We start from the raw sequence: 19,206 nt of genomic DNA, 5'->3' as shown, positions 1-19,206 counted from the left end.
TTGATGTACTGTTTACCTTCTCCAAATAAGAAATGTAACTTAAAGATCTTTGCCCTGTAAACAAAAAATAAAAATACTGTAGCTGCTGACTTTAAAAAAAACACATACGGTACTTACCTGTCTCAGGATCGAGCAATGCCCTCACCCAACCCAGTTCTTTGCCAGTCTTTAGGTCCCTGCTTGCTGGCATCTTATCTGTGGGCAGCCGACTGTGACTCCTTACGGCTCCACAGCTGGCTGCCCACTCCACATGGTCGAGTTGTGCTGCGCCCTGTGAATGGGGCCACAACCTCATGTGATTTGTCCCAAAAGGCTGCAGAGAAAAGGGGGGGGGGCAACTTCCGCTCCGATCCGGTAGACTGTCGAAGTGGGAGGTATCAGGTACCCCCCCTAAAAAAAAAAAAATATTCCAAATACAGGAGAGGAGCGGGTTTGGGAGAAGAAGGAAAAGCAGGACTTCCCCTTTTGGGTGAAGTTCTGCTTTATCCAACATATGGTTGCCGAAAAAAGTCTTCTGAGCATGTGCTCCCATGCCTACCTTGAGCCCAAATATTTGATGGATTGAATTGTCACCACTAAACTGGAACCATTTGAGCACATTCCAAGATTCCCAATAGCTCAGCAAATTTGTGTAATTAAAATGTCAATGAATACAGGAGAAAAGTAGCTTACCAAACTTGTTGTAACTCCTAGAAACCATTGTCATTATAAGTTAAAGTGAATATGGAGATCTGCATTTAGGTAACTAATATAAGCACATCCATTACATCAACGTTTTACTTATTCTTTTAGTAAAACCTTAAACTTTGTTTCCACTTATCTCCTAGTCATTTAAAACTAAAAACGGTTTGGCTCTGGCATCCACCTAGGAATGATGGGAAAAAAAAAACCCATACTTGTCTTTTAGCAAAACCTGGCCATATTCCAGTAGAACTCAGTCTTTATGGAAATTCTGAAAAATCGGCTGTCCTAGCATTTGATCTTCCCATCATTGGGTCAACTAATTTAGTTCTAAAGCCCTTAAAATGTCATCTAGACCCACTGCTCGAATAGAATTCCAGTTGTAACAGGTTTCTTTTGTGCCTACCCTGTTTCCCCGAAAATAAGACCTAGCGTGACTGTCAGTGATGGCTGCAATATAAGCCCTACCCCCCAAATAAGCCCTAGTTAAAGTCCTTGTAGGTCTTATTTTCGGGGAAACAGGGAAGGCCTTTTTTGGGGGGTAGGGCTGATATTTCAGCCATCACCGACAATCACGCTAGGTCTTATTTTCGGGGGAAACAGGGTAGAACCTGCGTGTTACAATATGTACAATTTTTCACATTCACAGTTGGAATTTCAATCATTTGGGAAAAATGTCTGCCTGTTCAAGTTTTCTTGCCACTGTGGTCAAAAACAATCATTAATTAAGGAGTTGTGTCTCTTGCGGATCACAGGAATGCTTACAATCAACTTGTCACTAAATAAAACAGATTTCACCAGTAAAGCATATATTCTCCATGTTTATACAAGCTGTCTGTGCAGAGTAATAGCCACTGTGGAAAATGTCTGCACTCCTGGATGCAGACATTTAACTCCAAACACTTCAATGCAAGTATCTAATCAGTGGAAGCTTGGCAACCACATGGTAGCCACCAAAGCTGTGGAAGGAAGCACCATGGCTACAGGCTGGGGGGAGATTTGTATGTATTATATAGAGATAGTTTGGCTTTCATGTATTAAATATCAGTTACAGTTTCCAAATGTACAACAGAAGACCTCTTTCCTTTAAGAGGAACCTTACCCTTCCCATATTAATCAAATAAAAGTGTACATCTTTAGTTAAAGCAGGTGACCAAACTGGAGACTAGTCTTGTGTCCCACAGTTTGATTACAGTAAGAGAGTAAAGAGTCTGTACTCATATTAGAGATAAATGTAGTTTTGTCCAGTTTGACTTTCAGCATACAATAAAAATATAAATGTGAGAAAATTTGTCCTACCTGTATCCTATGAGTGCTTTATGTGTGAGAACAGTTAATGTATCTGCAGCCAAATGTGTTCAAGATGTTGGATCCACACATCAGCTCGCTATTGGAGAAATCCTGTGATCTGCTAACAGTTTACAGCATTGAATTTATCGAGAACCTGAAGTCATGCCCACATTCTGCATCTGTATTTTAAATCTTCGGTGTTGATAGAAGGTTTTGGATAAAATGTATGTTTTATTTTAAACTCGAAGTGTATGTGCATCTGTAAAGTATTCATTTACCATATGCTATGTGCTACTAATTGTTTTTATTTAGTTATCATGTAGCTGAGCATAAAGCAGGGCTCTAGTCCCCATAATCAGCTTTTTTTAAAAAGCTCCCTCGTGATTGTTATTACTTGTATATTTACGTTAGAATACTGTTAGAACTATATTGATGCTGGTTACTTTTAAATCTTTAGAATTTTACCTGATCTCGGAAGAAGGCAGGGGCCATCTAGGACGTGGGCATCTGAAGCCTGCTTGTGTCTATTTCCTGGGATTACGTGCAGCTGGCTTCCAAAGCATGCACCTTCTGAAATCGCGCTTGTGCAGTAATGATATTCCGTGGCGCAGTTTGTCCAGTACAGGTTGCCATAGCAATGGCGGCGGAAGTACCCGCCCCATTGTTATGGCAGCCTGTCAATCACATTCCCATTTGGAAAGGTACATTCACCAATGTACACTGGGTGGGCATTGAGGAAACTATGAACTTGAAAAAAGGGGTGAAACTCTGCTTTAAAGTACACATCATGAGTGAAGCACTGGGGCTGCCGTCGCCAACCACACTCTGAAAGTGCTAGTTGCCTAGCTGTGTCTGACTTCAGTTAATTTGAGTATCAGGCCCATATGCTTGACAGAAAAGTGCCGGGGTTCCTTCATGGTTAGTGGCTCAGAGAGCTAAGACATCTGCTTGACAGCCAGGGAGTTGATATTTTCAGCCTACATATTTCTCCCATGAGAGGTATCTTTAATAGAGAACCATTCGCATCTCATATTATGCAAGAATATGAATGTCTGATTGAAAAAAAATCAACCTATGAAGTCATATTTCTGAAACATTTTTATTTAGCTAAAACAAAACTTGTATTTGTGCTCTAGGCCAGTGGTCTCCAAACTGCGACTCAGGGACTGGATGTGGCCCTTTGCTTGCCCTTATTTGGCCCTTGAGGCACTCTTCCTCCCACTGACACCAATGATGGGGCACTCTTCCTGCCACTTGCACAAATGATGGGACACTATTCCTCCTACTGATGCCAATGATGGGGCACTCTTCCTCCCACTGGCGCCACTGATGGGGCCCTATTCCTCCCACAGGCACCAATGATGGAACACTATTCCTCCCACTGGCGCCAATGATGGGACACTATTCCTCCTACTGACACCAATGATGGAACACTATTCCTCCCACTGGCGCCAATGATGGGGCACTATTCCTCCTACTGACACCAATGATGGGACACTATTCCTCCTACTGACGCCAATGATGGGACACTATTCCTCCTCCTGACGCCAATGATGGGACACTATTCCTCCTACTGACGCCAATGATGGGGCACTATTCCTCCTACTGACACCAATGATGGGACACTATTCCTCCTACTGATGCCAATGATGGAACACTATTCCTCCCACTGACGCCAATGATGGGGCACTATTCCTCCTACTGACACCAATGATGGAACACTATTCCTCCCACTGGCGCCAATGATGGGACACTATTCCTCCTACTGACACCAATGATGGGACACTATTCCTCCTACTGACGCCAATGATGGGACACTATTCCTCCTACTGACGCCAATGATGGGGCACTATTCCTTTCACTGTCGCCAATGATGGGGCACTATTCCTCCCACTGACGCCAATGACGGGGCACTGTTCCTGCCACTGGCGCCACTGATGGGAGCCCTATTCCTCCCACTGACACCAATGATGGGACACTATTGCTCCTACTGACGCCAGGGATAGGACACCATTCCTCTTACTGACACCAATGATGAGAAACTATTTCTCTTACGGACGCCAATGATGAGACAGTATTCCTCCTACTGATGCCAATGATGGGGCATTATTCCTCCCACTGATGCCAATGATGGGGCACTAGTCTTCCCACTGATGCTAATGATGGGGGCACTGTTTCTCCCACTGACGCCAATGACAGGGCACTGTTTCTTCCACTGATGCCAATGATGGGGCACTGTTCCTCCCACTGTCACCAATGATGGGGCGTTGTTACCGATGCCGGGACATCCACTCCCAATGGCCACGGTTCGGCCGCTCTAATGTCTGAAGGATATTAAACTGGTCCTTTGTTTAGAACGTTTGGACCCCTGCTCTAGGCAAACCCACAGTTGCAGTTTAGATCATGCTAATGTAGCAATGTCAGTTACATAGAGATTCAATTACATTGTGACATTGTTAGTAAAGATGACCCACAGGGCTGGTAAGAATAGAGGTAAAGTGCACCTGAGCCCAGACTGCGCTGCAACCGCAAGTGCATGTATAGACCAAACTTTTTTTTTTGTAACTTTTACTTTGAAAAGCCTAGGATAAAAACACTTGTCTTTTTATTTTTTGCTGTTTGCATACCATAGGGGAGATTTCTCTTTACTTCTTATCTCAGGGAGGCAGAAGTGAGACAAAGTCCCTCAGAAGTTTCCCTCTGGTGACAACTGTAAAGCTTTGAGTTTACAATAACTTTCTGTTCTAATGCTAATGGTCACCAAGACCATAAGGAAATGTGAATTTCTCAAGCATGGACACAGGCAGCAAGTGAAACACTTACTGCACACAGAAGGTTTTTTTTACCTTAATGCATATAATGCATTAAGATAAAACAAAAACATTCTGCCTTTAGAAAAACTTTAATTATTTGCTTTTGTTTGGAACAAAAATATAAATGTTCTCCATTAATGCACCATAGTGGCCTTAGAACATTTGTATTCCAAATTAGATTGGAATTGTAATAACACCTGTTTCTCTTCAGTAACCAGTAATGAATAGAGGGAAAATAATGTAGAAATGATTAGTAATATAATAATAAGTCTTGGAGAAAGCTATCTACATAGTTTGCCGTATGAAGGTTGGCATACCCAGGCTGTGCCGATCTGAAGGTTGTAATCCATGTATTGCATATTATTTGCTCTTCATCATCTCTGGGAACTGTGTACAGGAATGCCGTCATGTGACTGCACACATTCATTTATAATCGTCAAGTGGATAAACCTTCCCAAGACGTTTGTTATTTAGGGAACAGTTTGTGATCTTAGGATCATCATTTGTTTTCAATAATAATCTCCTCTCGTTACAAGGTTGTGTAAAGTTATTTTTTCCATTGTTTGTCATAGTGATAAATCGGACGGCTGCCAGAAAGTTATTTTGAAAAGTAGATGTGTTTCTGGCGGATGAGGACGATGGGAAGGCTGTGTGTACCCTCCATGGTGGTCCGTAGAATTGGAGCATTTCTAGACACAGGCACCAGTATAGCCCAGACCTCCCATTACATTGCTCTTTGGTTTATTAAAGCCCTAGTGCACCTGTTTCAAATTTTCTATTCTTGTCTTGTTTGTTCTGTAGAGTGGTTGTTTAAATTCTATTCTGCCTAATAATTTGCTTTATGAAGTCCTGCTGTGGGTTAGATACCTGCATGTTACCCCCAGTATGGAGATGGTATTGGGTTGGGCCAATGAATCCAGTTGTATATTTTCAGGGTAACACAATGACTGTTGTCTTGTTAGTGATTGGGAATAATTTCTACTCCAAACACAAAGCATGCAGGAAATCTTTCATTCTGTTCTTGAAGTAGGTGAGAACAATGCTTTCTCGGTCAGTAATGGCACAGCATTAATCTCTAGCAGTCTTTGCTATTTAACAGCAGTTTCCTGTATCACAGCAGTTTAAGAAACAAGTGGTAAAATGATTTGAGCCTTGTGACATGGTGCATTATCCTGCTGGAAGGAGCCATCAGAAGATGGGTACACTGTAGTCATAAAGAGATGGACATGGTCAGCAACAATACTCAGGTAGGCCGTTGTGTTTAAACGAGGCTCAATTGGTACAAAGAGGCCCAAAGTGTGCCAAGAAAATATCCCCCACACAATTACACCACCACCACCAGACTGAACCGTTGATACAAGGCAGGGTGGATCCATTCTTTCATGTTGTTTATGCCAAATTCTGACCCTACCATCTGAATGTCACAGCTGAAATTGAGACTCATCAGACCAGGCAACGTTTTTCCAATCTTCTATTGTCCAATTTTGGTGAGCTTGTGTGAATTGTAGCCTCAGTTTCCAGTTCTTAGCTGACAGGAGTGACACCCGGTGTGGTCTTCTGCTGCTGTAACCCATCTGTTTCAAGGTTCGATGTGTTGTGCTTTCAGAGATGGTATTCTGCATACCTTGGTTGTAATGAGTGGTTATTTGAGTTACTGTTGCCTTTCTACCATCTCCAACCAGTCTGCCCATTCTCCTCTGACCCCTGACATCAAGAAGGAATTTTCATCCACACAGCTGTCACTCACTGGATATTTTCTCTTTTGGACCATTCTCTGTAAACCCTACAGATGGTTGTGAAAAATCACAGTAGAGCAGCAGTTTCTTAAATACTCAGACCAGCCTATCTGGCACCAACAACCATGCCACGTTCAAAGACACTTAAATCACCTTTCTTCCCCATTCTGATGCTCGGTTTGAACTTAAGCAAGTTGTCTTCACAACGTTTAGATGTCTACATGCATTGAGTTGCTACAATGTGATTGGCTGATTAACATTTTGTGTTACCAAGCAATTAAACAGGTGTACCTAATAAAGTGGCGGTGAGTGTATATGTAAAGCGCTGCATAAAGTACCTGCAATAATAAATAATAAATATTCTAAGTCAGCAGTTCAGAGGATAATTAAGCCAGAAACATGGAGGCAAGCAATATTTTTGGAGGAAGGCACAATGGCAGCCTGTATCTTAGTACATATTTACTTTAAAATTTAGTTAGCCAATAAGGGATATAGCTTATGCCAACTACATTGAAATAAATGCTATTATGCAGGTTTGAAAGAATTTTGTTCTTTGGACCTCAGATGTTGTGTGAGTATTTTTGTCAAATGACTGTGATCAATTTAGGTTTATATGAATTTTTGTAAAAATCTGCAGACAAGGACCTTATCGGTAACCCTATAGGTAAGTATAAGCATATATTTATTTTCAAGGAAACACTGTGTACATTTTTTAACATGTTTTTAAGTGAAATAAGTTACCCCAGTAATATCCCGTAGCAGGTGAATTAAAAATCTTAAGGCTGATTATATATACAGTACATACGGTTTTCATGTATTTAACAATTTGATCCAATCCATTGGATCCCTAAAATCTTTCCGTGCTTTACATATATAAAGTATACTGGAAAAAGTAGGTTCAAATTTAAAGTGATTGTTTTAGGAATAATCTTCTTGAAACGGATTGTAATTTTGCAAACCATGTGACTGTTTTCTTCTTTTCTTAAGTTAAGGATGAACACAGGAGCGACCGGTACAGATCATTCGTTGTGTTCATTCAGAAAAGGAAGGGGCAGGTAAATACAATATTTACAGGCCCCTTCCCCTACTCTCCATCCTGAAACATCCCCTGCAGGAGCTGGCGGGAGAGGAGGGAAGCTGGCAGCACTGCAGGGGGGAGACAGGGGGCGTCAGGAAGCAGGGGAAATAGGCACTGCACAGACTGATTACGGTGTGTCCAGGCCCACCCTGTGTGCGCGCCTATGATAACAGCCAATCATTTTTATATATGTCAGATTAGCTGATTATATCCTATCTGTTACTGTAATTTGTGGCTTTATCCTCTTCAGCCTTGTTTGCAACCTCTTCAGTCCAGGTTACTTCTACATGAATATTTACCTACTGACTGTTAAAAATCCTTTATTGCCTTACTGCTTTTGATTGCAATGTTTCCATACACTTGTCTTCCATGTGCCATATTTTTTTTCATTACTTTCTATGTTCTATGTTACATATACAAGATCAGATGTGTAAATATAAAATGTATATCTTGTAACAGTAATCTACTATTACACCATAAGCAGTTTCCATACAATGTAAATGCATTTTTGTTTAAATTCATACCACATCCAAGAAGCAAATATTGGCTTTATAGTCTCCTCATAAAGCCATAGTACCAGTTAGGCACAGTTTTGTGTGCCCAGCCGCTCCATAAGTGCCGCTTTCTATTGCTGTCTAGAATTTATAGGCAGCTTTTCGGTGATCAGGACTTGAAGAAGTAATTTCTCAGTCGGCACTTTTAAACCATTCTTAAGTAAAAGCAGTCACGGCTGGATTTTGTTCGGGATCGGCCTGTAATGATTTTTGTACTGTTACATTTGTTAAAATATTTATGAATATTATATTTATGAAAGAGCACTGCAGACATCCAGGCTACTCGCGTTCTAAATCTGAAAAATGTGTTTTTGTTTCAGCTGGTTTTCGGAGAAGTTTTCGCCTCAGCAGGAAAGACAGAAAAACAAATAAATTCATGTACGAATGTAAGAAGAGCGACCAATATGATACAGCAGATGTTCCGACCTTTGAAGAAGTGGCATTGTATCAACGACAGCCTAATGAGAAATACAGGCTGATAATCTTGGTTGGTAAGTACAGGCTTTTTGTTAAACTTCACCCAACTATTTTTTTTTTTTTTCTTCAAGCCGATTGCTTAGAACTTTTGCTATGATGTCAAATATTCAGTTGCTCCATCTGCTAATAATTTTCCAGCGTTTTTCAATTTCTGAGCTAAACCTTCGAATGTTGGAGCATTGAAAGCTCAGGGTGTTTATACAGCCAACATAATGTCACATTGTAACTTGGAAAGTATGGCGTAAACCACAAATAACAAAACGTAAAACTGATAAGCGGTAATACTATATGGCCCCTGTTTATTCTGCTTAAAATATGATTAGGTGTTGAAATCTAATCTTGCAATAATAGAAGTAAGAACTTTTCGCCATGGTCTTAGTTAGGTTTTCTTGAGACGTTTTCCGACTGCGGGGTCTAAGCTTGGATAGAAGGGTTTTTCATCGTCGAGCTGGCCTGAAGTAATCTTCTCAATAGCAATCAGATGGGGTTGGAAATAATGGGAAGAGTCAATTTTTCAAATATTCTTTTACTCATAAAAAGAAAAACAAAACTGAGAGGAGGAAAGAGATTAAAATTATCTGTTTAAATATCAGTGTTGGATAGTATTCTTGAAGACTCAAGACTTGGATGAATATTGCATTCCAATTCTTATCCATTAGGTAATTGGACATGTTCAGACTTTTTCCAGGGCTGTAATAGCCTTGTAATTCAAACCAATTTAGGTCGGAAACCTTTTTTTTTTTGTTCTCTATATTGTACATTTGCTGTTGTTATAAAATGGACCTGTAATACCTAATCAGCAGAGGTAGCATAATTAAAATCAAAACTGCACATCAGCTATTTAGAATGTATCTATATGCAGATACGACACACCGCTGCGGCACAGTTTGGCCTTCGTAAACATAGATATTCAATCCTCCCCACTCGAGCGTTTGACTGACCCCCTCGCACACAAAACTTGTTTCCACATATTACAAGTCTTTTATTCACTCCACGACTAATAGAGCTTGAATCATGGAAAGTAGCTGACGCTCTGACATACCGGAGTTGACAGAGGATATCTAGCAGGAGGTCCTTCCTCTCCAGGTGTCTACTGTTATCTCCTCTCGAGACAAGGTCATACAAACCCAACTATTATACAGGTCCTACTATACTCCATGTTTGCTCTATCACTTGAATAGACTGGCCTCTGCAACCTGTTCTAGATGTAACACGGCTGATGGCGCATTTTACCATTCGATGTGGGAATGTCCACCTATTAGGAGATTTTGGTCAGAAATCACTGCCTTTTATTAGTTCAATTACTCAAATACCCAACATCTGCAACCTCTTGAGATGCCTATTGGGCTACATTGATGATGAATATCTAAAAATGTACAAACCTTTTTACGTATAGTCTTGTTTTATGCAAACAAATCCATAACTATGCACTGGAAGTCACTTCACTATAACTTTTTGGCTTAGCATCATTAACCAAGCACTCCCACTATACAAATTGACATATGAGACCAGGGGATGCCCCCAAAAGTTTGGCAAAATCTGGGACCCGTGGGTCAATTCAGATCGTACTATACCGCCTGTCACTTAATTCATAGGATAGGGATGTAAATTTAGACCCGCCTTTCTTATCTTTCTTCTGTTTCTTCTTTTTGAACCAAATAGCCGGACTCTATATGTTTGTTTTAAATTTCCTCACTTAAGCTAAGGATGTAAACTAATTACTTCTATGTTGAGATATGTATGTTGACTGGATATATTGTAGATGCAACCTATTGATGATTGAGCACAGTATGCCCTACTGTCAGTGTTTTGTGTGTACCTGTTGTTTGTGTACAATAAAATGACACCTTAAAAAAAAAAAAAAGAATGTATCTATAGCCAAATCCTTTTGTTTAGTTTTGGATAGAGTGGAGGAGGATTGGAAAGCCTGTCAGGTTTTACTGCGGTTAGAAAGATTCCTTCACTTCCTATAAAAAGGTGGTCCTCAGGACAGGAAGTAAGGAGAGAACAGCAACACCGATGTAAAAATGCTTTTTCTTAAATTGTGTAGGAAATTGCTGGAACCTCTGTCAGATTTTTTTAGTGTCTATTTACCTGTTGCAGATTTTCCCTTACTGCCTTTCTGGTATACTTTAACCACTTCAGCTCTGGAAGGTTTTACCCACTTTCTGACCAGGCCATTTTTTGTGATACAGCACTGTGTTGCTTTAACTGACAATAGCACGGTCATTCATCGCTGTACCCAAATAAAATTGATGTCCTTCTTTCACCACAAATAGAGCTTTCTTTTGGTGGTATTTGATCACCTCTGCAGTTTTTATTTTTTGCGCTATAAACAAAAAAAATACTGACAATTTGAAAAAAAAAACAATATTTTTTACTTTCTGCTATAAAACATATCCAATAAAAAAAAAATCAAATTTCTTCATCAATTTAGGCCAATATGTATTCTTCTACATATATTTGGTAAAAAATATCCCAATAAGTGTATATTGACTGGTTTGCGCAAAAGTTATAGCATCCAAAAACTATGGGATATATTTAGGGACTTTTCATTTTTTTTTAATTGTTTTTACTAGTAATGGCGGTGATCAGCGATTTTTAGTGGAACTGGATATTGCGGCGAACAAATTGGACACGAAGTGACACTTTTTGGGGACCAGTGACACCAGTACTTTGATCAGTGCTAAAAAATCCACTGTCACAGTATAAATGACACTGGCAGGAAAAGGGTTAACACTAGGGGGCGATCAAGGGGTTGAGTGTGTGCCTGGGAGGTGCTTTCTAACTGTGTGGGGGACGGATGCACTGGAGGAAATGAGAGATCGTGTTTCAGCTCAGCTGAAACACAAGATCTCTCTTTTCCTCTTTGACAGATCAGCAGTTTGCCTTGTTTGCAAAGGCACACCGCTGCTCTGTCTCTCCACAGAACGATCAATCACAGCGGGAGCACTGCAGTATATATGCAGTGGGCGGTCCGAAAGTGGTTAAAGCAGAGATAATCCCTCCTATTCTTCACAAACAAAGAAAAGCTCCATCTTAACCCCTGTTAGTTCTGCAGTTGACATTGGACTGCATATGTGACCAGCTATGGTGGAGAGCTGACATAAGCATACTAGCAAAAGTTTTCACCAGAGGCATGAATTTCTTTGTTTTAGGAATCTGTTGCAATTTTATTAGTTTATTTAGCTCTGCTTTAAGAATTTCACTGTGGCATGGAGAAGGAAGTGCTTCAAGTCATAATGACAACACTAGTTTGTAAAGGATAAGTTTGCACGTTACATATTATACCCATATTTGGGGTGTAACATGTTACTGTAGGACTGCGCCCCCCCCGATTCCCATTGTGACAGCTAGCCTTATCCCCCTGCTAGCTGTCACAATTTAATAAAAATACAATGGCTGCATGGGGCACTGGTCACATCACGTCAAATCAAAAATATTTTTTGTTTTGTGTAGAAGAATTTACACAAGTGTTAAAACCTTTGTCTGGGTTTTATTGCTGCCTCTGTCCTCAAAAATAAGCCTTTGACACTTCAACAGTGTTTTGATGTCCCCATCGTTTGGTAGATCGAAAAAATGGGATATCTAAAAATTTGCACTAAACATCCTGTACCTAGGCATTCAGTGCCTGGAGCCTCATAGCTGTAGATCTCATATCTCACTGCTTTTGTCATGAGATTTGGTCTTACTGCTGTCTTATCTGCTGAGGGCTTACTGAATAGGAAGCTGTACTTGAGGACCAGTACTGCATCTCCCTGCTTCTGCTTTATTATTCTTTATTTGGCTCTGTGCTTCTTCCACCTACCCTTCTGCTTCATAAATATTCTCCCACCAGTTATCAAATGGGCTGTCCTGACATGAGTATGCAAAATCTTGGTCCTTTCGACCCCTTTCACACAGTTACAGTGCAGAACAAAGCCCGATAGGTCCGAAATGGGTAAAAGAAAGGATGTAGGGAGCCTACAGGCAATAATGGAGACTAGTCTGTTGCCCTCTTCTAGCCTCTTAGGGTACAGCTTCCACAGTATAAGCCCTTTTTATTACATACATAGTGTAGAGACTTTTTACATGCATGTTAGTCCTGAAAGACACATTCTGTTAATTCAAATCTATGCCAGCATAACACATCTGGCGTAATCAGGTCTTGTTGGCCTATAATGACTTTTAGAAGACTCCAGTTTTCTACTCTGAAAACATGGGAGTACGCAGTCTGGTATGAACAAGCCCTAAAGGAGTAAAAATCTTAATGTTCGGAGTAATTCACATGAAAAATTGTTTTTGAAAATTCAGTCATGCCAGCTGTGTAAGACAAACTTTAAATTAAACAATAACAACATTTTCCTGCCTTTTCTTACAACCACAATGTTGGCAACAGTGTCCCAAGGAAGTATATTCTATTTGGGTATTCTGTGACATTGTTGTCATTTCACCAGCTCTCTTCCTGGCAGAACATCTAGAAACCAGCAAGATTCCAGTAAGAAAGGATTCTCATAATAAAGCGTGACCAGGAACAGATACTGTACATTACTACTTAACCCTATTCTGTCCCATTCATAGAAGGTGGATAACCATGCAAACATCATTTAAAGCAAATCTGTCATCACCCCAAAATTGGGCAAAGCATTTTCCTGCAAAAGAAGAAGCATTATACTTACCTTTACAGCAGATTGTGTCTTCTGGCTTTTCCTCTGTTCAAGTCTTGAATCCTCAACATTGGAAAACATAACGAATGCTGTGTTTCTATCTGCTAGCCCCCTACTTAGCCACAGGAGTCAGTAGTGAAATAGGGGTCAGAGAATGGAATTATAGCAAGAGAACATGGCATTCCCATTAGCATTGAATGCTGAAGAGCTTGATAGAGGTTTGACTACTTGAACAGGGGAAAGGTCCGAGATCGTATGCTATGTAGGTATGTTATCTTCTTTTTCAGAAAAATTCTTTGGCCATTTTTTTGGAGGTGACAAAAGAGACACTTGAAAGGGATTGTAAGGTCAGAATGTTTTTTATCTGAATGCATTATATGCATTCAGATAAAAAGCCTTCTGTGCCCAGCAGCCCCCCTAATACTTAACTGAGGTTCCTGTCTGTCCAGCGATGTCCACAATTGTCTCAGCTGTCCGAGATTCTCCCTCCTGATTGGCTGAGACACAGCAGCAGTGCCATTGGCTGCTGCTGCTGTCAATCAAAGTCAGCTAGCCAATCAGGAGAGAGAGGGGGTGGGGCCAGATCGGGGCTCCGTGTCTGATTGGACACAGGGAGTGGTGACTCGGGTGCCCCAATAGCAAGCTGTTTGCTGTGGGGACACTGAACAGGAGGGAGGTGCCAGGATCACAGAAGAGGGACCCGAGAAGGAGGATCCAGGCTGCTCTGTGCTAATCCACTGCAACAGAGCAGATAAGTATAACATGTTTGTTATCTTTATAGGGAAAAAAAACAAGACTTTACAATCGCTTTAATGTTGTGTCTTGAAGAATCAATCATGAGGAATCCCTTGTGGTAATATGGAGATCTTATATGGATTTTTCCTCTGGTTGGTTCTACATGGTCTCCCTCAAACACCCCCATCAAATCATCCCCCGCATCTATTACCTTTTGTACCACCACCCCCTCCCTTTAGAATGTAAGCTCTATGAGCAGGGCCCTCCTGTCCCTTCTGTATTGAACTGTACTGTAATTGTGCTGTCCCTCCTCTACATTGTAAAGCGCTGAGTAAACTGTTGGCGCTATATAAATCGTGTATAATAATAATGTCTAGCATTAAAGAAATTAGATCTCCCAGCTACTGAGGAAAGTCCTTGAACTGAACTGAACTTGAGGGAACTGAAAAGCTACAGTGTTGTCTTAACTGAGATATAAAAAATAAAAGAAAAAACAAATAGTCAAGTGTGAAAAAGGGTACCTGGTGTACATGATTAATTAAGCTATTAACTAAGAAAGTGGGAAGTCCCACATACTCAACAGTAACCTGTCAAATTGCACAGGAACTATATCTTAAAATGCTGTAGCCCTCACAAGCTGTTGGTAGTAGTTAGCCAAGCCATGTTATTAGATGTCATATTCGTTCTATCTACAAGCATTAAGCATATCTATACCTAAGAACGAAAATGTATTATATTGCTGCCTACCAGTCCTTAAGCTAGCCATCAACATTTTTTTTTCATTTAGCCAGCAGGCTGATTCCTCCGTTTACACAAATGAAGTTGATGGAGGACTCCTGCCCCTCCTTCCCCGTGGCTGCTGATCTAGAAGTTTTTAACACATCCCATCAAAAGAAGTTGGTCAATCAGGTTTTGTTGAGCGGGGACTGACACACACACTGACTAAAATTCTATCTGGTCTAGCAGTATATCCAGCTTTAGATGTGGTGGCTGCATTTGTTTTTCTTTTTTCAGGCTTTTTTCATAATTTTCACATGGTGACCCTGGCAGTAACACACTTCCTGTCCTAAGGTGACAAAGCTCAGTTACTGCACTATATGTATGAAGGAGTAGGGTTGTCACCTTAGAACAGAAAGTGCAGGACCACAAAGGCCTCACACTCTTCCCATCTCTTTTACATGGGCAGCAGGTGTTTTTTAGTTTACAGAGGTAACCTTCACCAGACCAAAAGGGAGTAAATAAAGGGAGGTTCATTGATGAGATTTACATTTACACTTTAGGAATACAAACAAAAATACTAGATCTGTAATATGCTTGTACAAAATGTCCATAATGAAAAACTCAATAGGAAGGATCCATTCCTTTTTTGGATTTGGTTGTGTTTTATGACATTCTGCAGAATTTAAAGTGGTTCTAAAGGTAGAAGTTTTTTTTTTTTATCTTAATACATTCTATGCATTAAGATAAAAAACCTTCTGTGTGCAGCAGCCCTGCTCAGCCCCCCCCAATACTTACCTGAGCCCCATCTTGATCCAGCGATGTTGCTAGGGTTACCCCCTCATCCTTTTAAACCTGAACACATATTGATTAAACAGGTTCTGAGGCTGATTAAGGTGGTAATTAAACTCACTTGGCGCCTTATCTGCAATAAATTAGTCTCAGAACCTGTGTAATTCATATGTGTTTGGGTATAAAGGCATGAGTTGGCAACCCTAGATGTTGCACCAGAGCCTCGGCTGCCCGGAACTCTCCCTATGAGGAGAGGGGGTGGAGCCGAGATGCGGCCTTGTGTCTGAATGGACACACAGAGCAGCGGCTCGGCTTGGGGGCCCCATAGCAAGTTGCTTGCTATGGGAGCACTCGGCAGGAGGGAGAGGGGCCAGGAGCGCGGGCGAGGGACTCGAAGAGAAGGATCTGAGCTGCTCTGTGCGAAACCACTGCACAGAGAAAGTAAGTATAACATGTTTGTTATTTTTAAACAAAAAAAAAACAAGACTTTAATATCACTTTAACAAATAATAATCCATATTGACCAGTCCCAACCTCTGAAGAGGTTCATTTCTTATTTTGGGTGGAAGCTGGTAAATCCACTGCATAGATTTTAGATTTTGTAAAGGAAGCACAATAGCTTGAGAAAACCCTACGCTTACATGGAGAGAACCCACTGTCTCTGTGCAGACTATTCACCTGTTTGGGAATTGAAATCTGAATGCTTGAGATGCAAAACCACAGTGCTAACCCCTGAATGCTTATGCTTGGCTGATTGTAGTCCTTTGAAATAGGACCAACAAACCCTCCAGACATTCCCACTTGGGTTTCAGAATGCCATTCCATGATTGCATCTACATTAATACGTGGATATTTCTTACTGTTGTATTAGCATAAATAACATTTTTTGCTTGTTTACTAAATGATTTAGGCATTCAAGCACAAATTGGGTAGGCCAGACAAACTTTAGCAAGAGCATATACAGCCCTTGATCCACAATAGCTGTAAGCATTGCACACATGATTTTTATAAAGCCACTAGTATAGCTGTAGACAGCATAAATAGATCTGCAGTCACCTAACAAATTAAAATTCTTGGAAGCTCATGTCACATCATAGACAGCTATTGTTATAATGGATATCTTACATGCCCCTGGATTTTAATAGGTGATAGAAAATGTATTTGCCTTTGCCAAAAGATAGTGTTTCATAGGGTGCACCTTTCCGTCTTTGAGTTAATTAAAAAAAAATAGTAATTGCAAAAATGTGTGAGCAAGACAAATGAACCTAATGCATTGTTTTCATAGATTAAGGTTAAATTGTGGTCAAAATAATTTTCCCTGATGTGAAGGCTTTCACGGTTTGCAAGCCAAATACATAAAACTTAAAATAATAAAAAACTAGAATGTATATAGCAGGTCAGGTGCCATCTGAAATGATCTATAATTCTTATTCACCATGAGAAGTATGTTATACAAAACATTGTGGGTTTTCATGGAGAGTAGAGTAGCAAGCCTAATATGTTTAAAATTTGTAAACTATAAAAAGTGAAAACTATTACGTAGGAAACAGTAAAGAAGAACTCTATATATCTAAAACTATTTTTTTTATTTTTTTTATTGTCAAAAGAAGTTTATTGAGTATACAATGTTATAAAGATACATAAAGTAAGTTTACAAGGATCTATAAAGTAAGCTCATTGTTTTACAGTAGGGTTTATATAGGTAAATATCATGAAATTTCAAATATTAAACATTGGGTTCACATAAACCTAAATTAAAGATATATATCATTTCCTTAGTTACTTTTGTAGGTATTTAAATGATTTATACCTACTATACATATTGTTTACAAGTAGAGTGTATATAGGTCAAATAAATTCTGATAATGAGCTTTAATCGTAAGGTGGAGAAAAGGAAAGAGAAAGAAGAAAAAGGGTTGAAAGGTAGAGGTATGGTCCACAAGGTTGTCCCGCTCGTCAGTTTATTATTCTTTTTAGTTCTCTTTGAAGCCTTAGAATGGGTGTCTCTGTAAGTCATTTAATCTGTTACCATGGCAACAGGACAGAGTCATTGAAGTTTGACAGGAACTGTTGTTTTATCCAAGGATTTTTTATTTTTTTTATGTAGAGGTGTTGAAACTCCTTTTAGTTTTTTATTGCAGACTGTGACCTTACTTGTGATATTCAACTTCTTAACGTTCACCAGGGTAGAAAGTGGTTGGAAATCCAACATTTAACAGTTGTAACTGTAACAGGAGATGAGAGGAAATTTTCCAGTGGGGCCGGAGAGAGGATTTCCTCTCACTTCCTGTTGTATCTTTAAAGAGTAACTCCACTTTTGTTGAGAAAAAAATCCTCCCTGGGTAATCTATGTACATTGCAAGGATTTTAACAAACCTTGTTGCAGATTCCTACCTTTTGTTATTCTGAGGAAGTCCCTGTGTGTTTCTGTGCCCATGTGGGAAAGTGAGTCTAATGGGAGTGGTTTCTTAACCACTTGCTTACTGGGCACTTAAACCCTCCTCCTGTCTAGACCAATTTTCAGCTTTTAGCGCTGTCGCACTTTGAATGACAATTGCGCGGTCATACAACACTGTACCCGAATGAAATTTTTATCATTTTTTTCCTACAAATAGAGCTTTCTTTTGATGGTATTTGATCACCTCTGCGGTTTTTAGTTTTTGTTTAAAAAAAATTATATTTTTTTATATTTTGTTATAAAATTTTGCAAACAGGTAATTTTTCTCCTTCGTTGATGTACGCTGATGAGGCGGCACTGATGGGCACCGATAGGTGGCGGTGATGGGCACTGATGGGTGGCGGTGATAGGCACTGATTGGGCACTGATTGATGGCAGCACTGCTAGGTGGCACTGATTGGCACCACTGATGGGCATTGATAGGTGGCACTTGTGGGCATTGATAGGTGGCACTTGTGGGCACTGGCAGGTAGGTGGCAATGACAGATGGCAGTTGTTGGCACAGATGAGGCATATGTGCCTCCTTCCTCTTCGGGACCGATGTCTCTTTGACATAAGCCGGTGACCGGCTTGTTTTTCCTCCTCACGCTGTCAGCGTGAGGAGAAAACGAAACCGATCACCAAGGTTTTGTTTACATCATGTGATCAGCTGTCATTGGCTGACAGCTGATCACATGGTAAGGGGCCGGGACCGGCCCCTTACTCGGATCTGTGATCATCCGAGTCTCCGTGACTCGTGATCTTAGTGCGCACACCGTGCGCCCTGCAGGGTGTGCGCGGTGCGCGTGCACAGGGGAGGACGTCCCATGACGGCCTCCCGGAAAATGATTAACCATAGCCGAATGACGGCCACAGCGCGGACCTCAAGTGGTTAATCATCGATCAGCTGCAGCATCTGCAGGACACTAATGAGGAAAGCTGCTGGACCTGCATCCCTTTAGACGTGAATTCCTACTGGGAGTATCTCACCAAAAATTACATTTTTATTGCAGGGTATGCTTGATATTGACTTGTATCTTAATGCACACTTCTGGGAATATCAGTGAGCCAATCACACAAGCAGGAAATGTTTCTGGGGGGCTTATGTACACATTCTGTGTACAGAACACCTCTAGGTAGCCATATTGCATTGCATTTTCAGAAAATTACAGTGGCTGCAGATTGAAAAGGAAAGGTAATTTTTAATAACATTTAATTACAATATGACTTGAGTCACAATTGTATACCCT

The 19,206-nt window shown here is 40.5% G+C and overlaps 1 protein-coding gene across 1 annotated transcript in view; it reads left to right on the top strand.

Moving 5' to 3' along the window:
* Nucleotides 1-19,206, top strand: part of MPP7 (MAGUK p55 scaffold protein 7) — a gene marked incomplete in the record, with an annotated part of 615,576 nt that overhangs the window by 486,090 nt on the left and 110,280 nt on the right. The window contains 1 exon segment of the mRNA XM_073629838.1: nucleotides 8,473-8,643. Coding sequence (XP_073485939.1) covers nucleotides 8,473-8,643 — 171 coding nt within the window.

Source organism: Aquarana catesbeiana, linkage group LG05 (assembly GCF_042186555.1).
Source record: "Aquarana catesbeiana isolate 2022-GZ linkage group LG05, ASM4218655v1, whole genome shotgun sequence".
Classification (NCBI taxonomy): Eukaryota; Metazoa; Chordata; class Amphibia; order Anura; family Ranidae; genus Aquarana; species Aquarana catesbeiana.
This window is presented reverse-complemented; position numbering and strand designations above follow the sequence as displayed.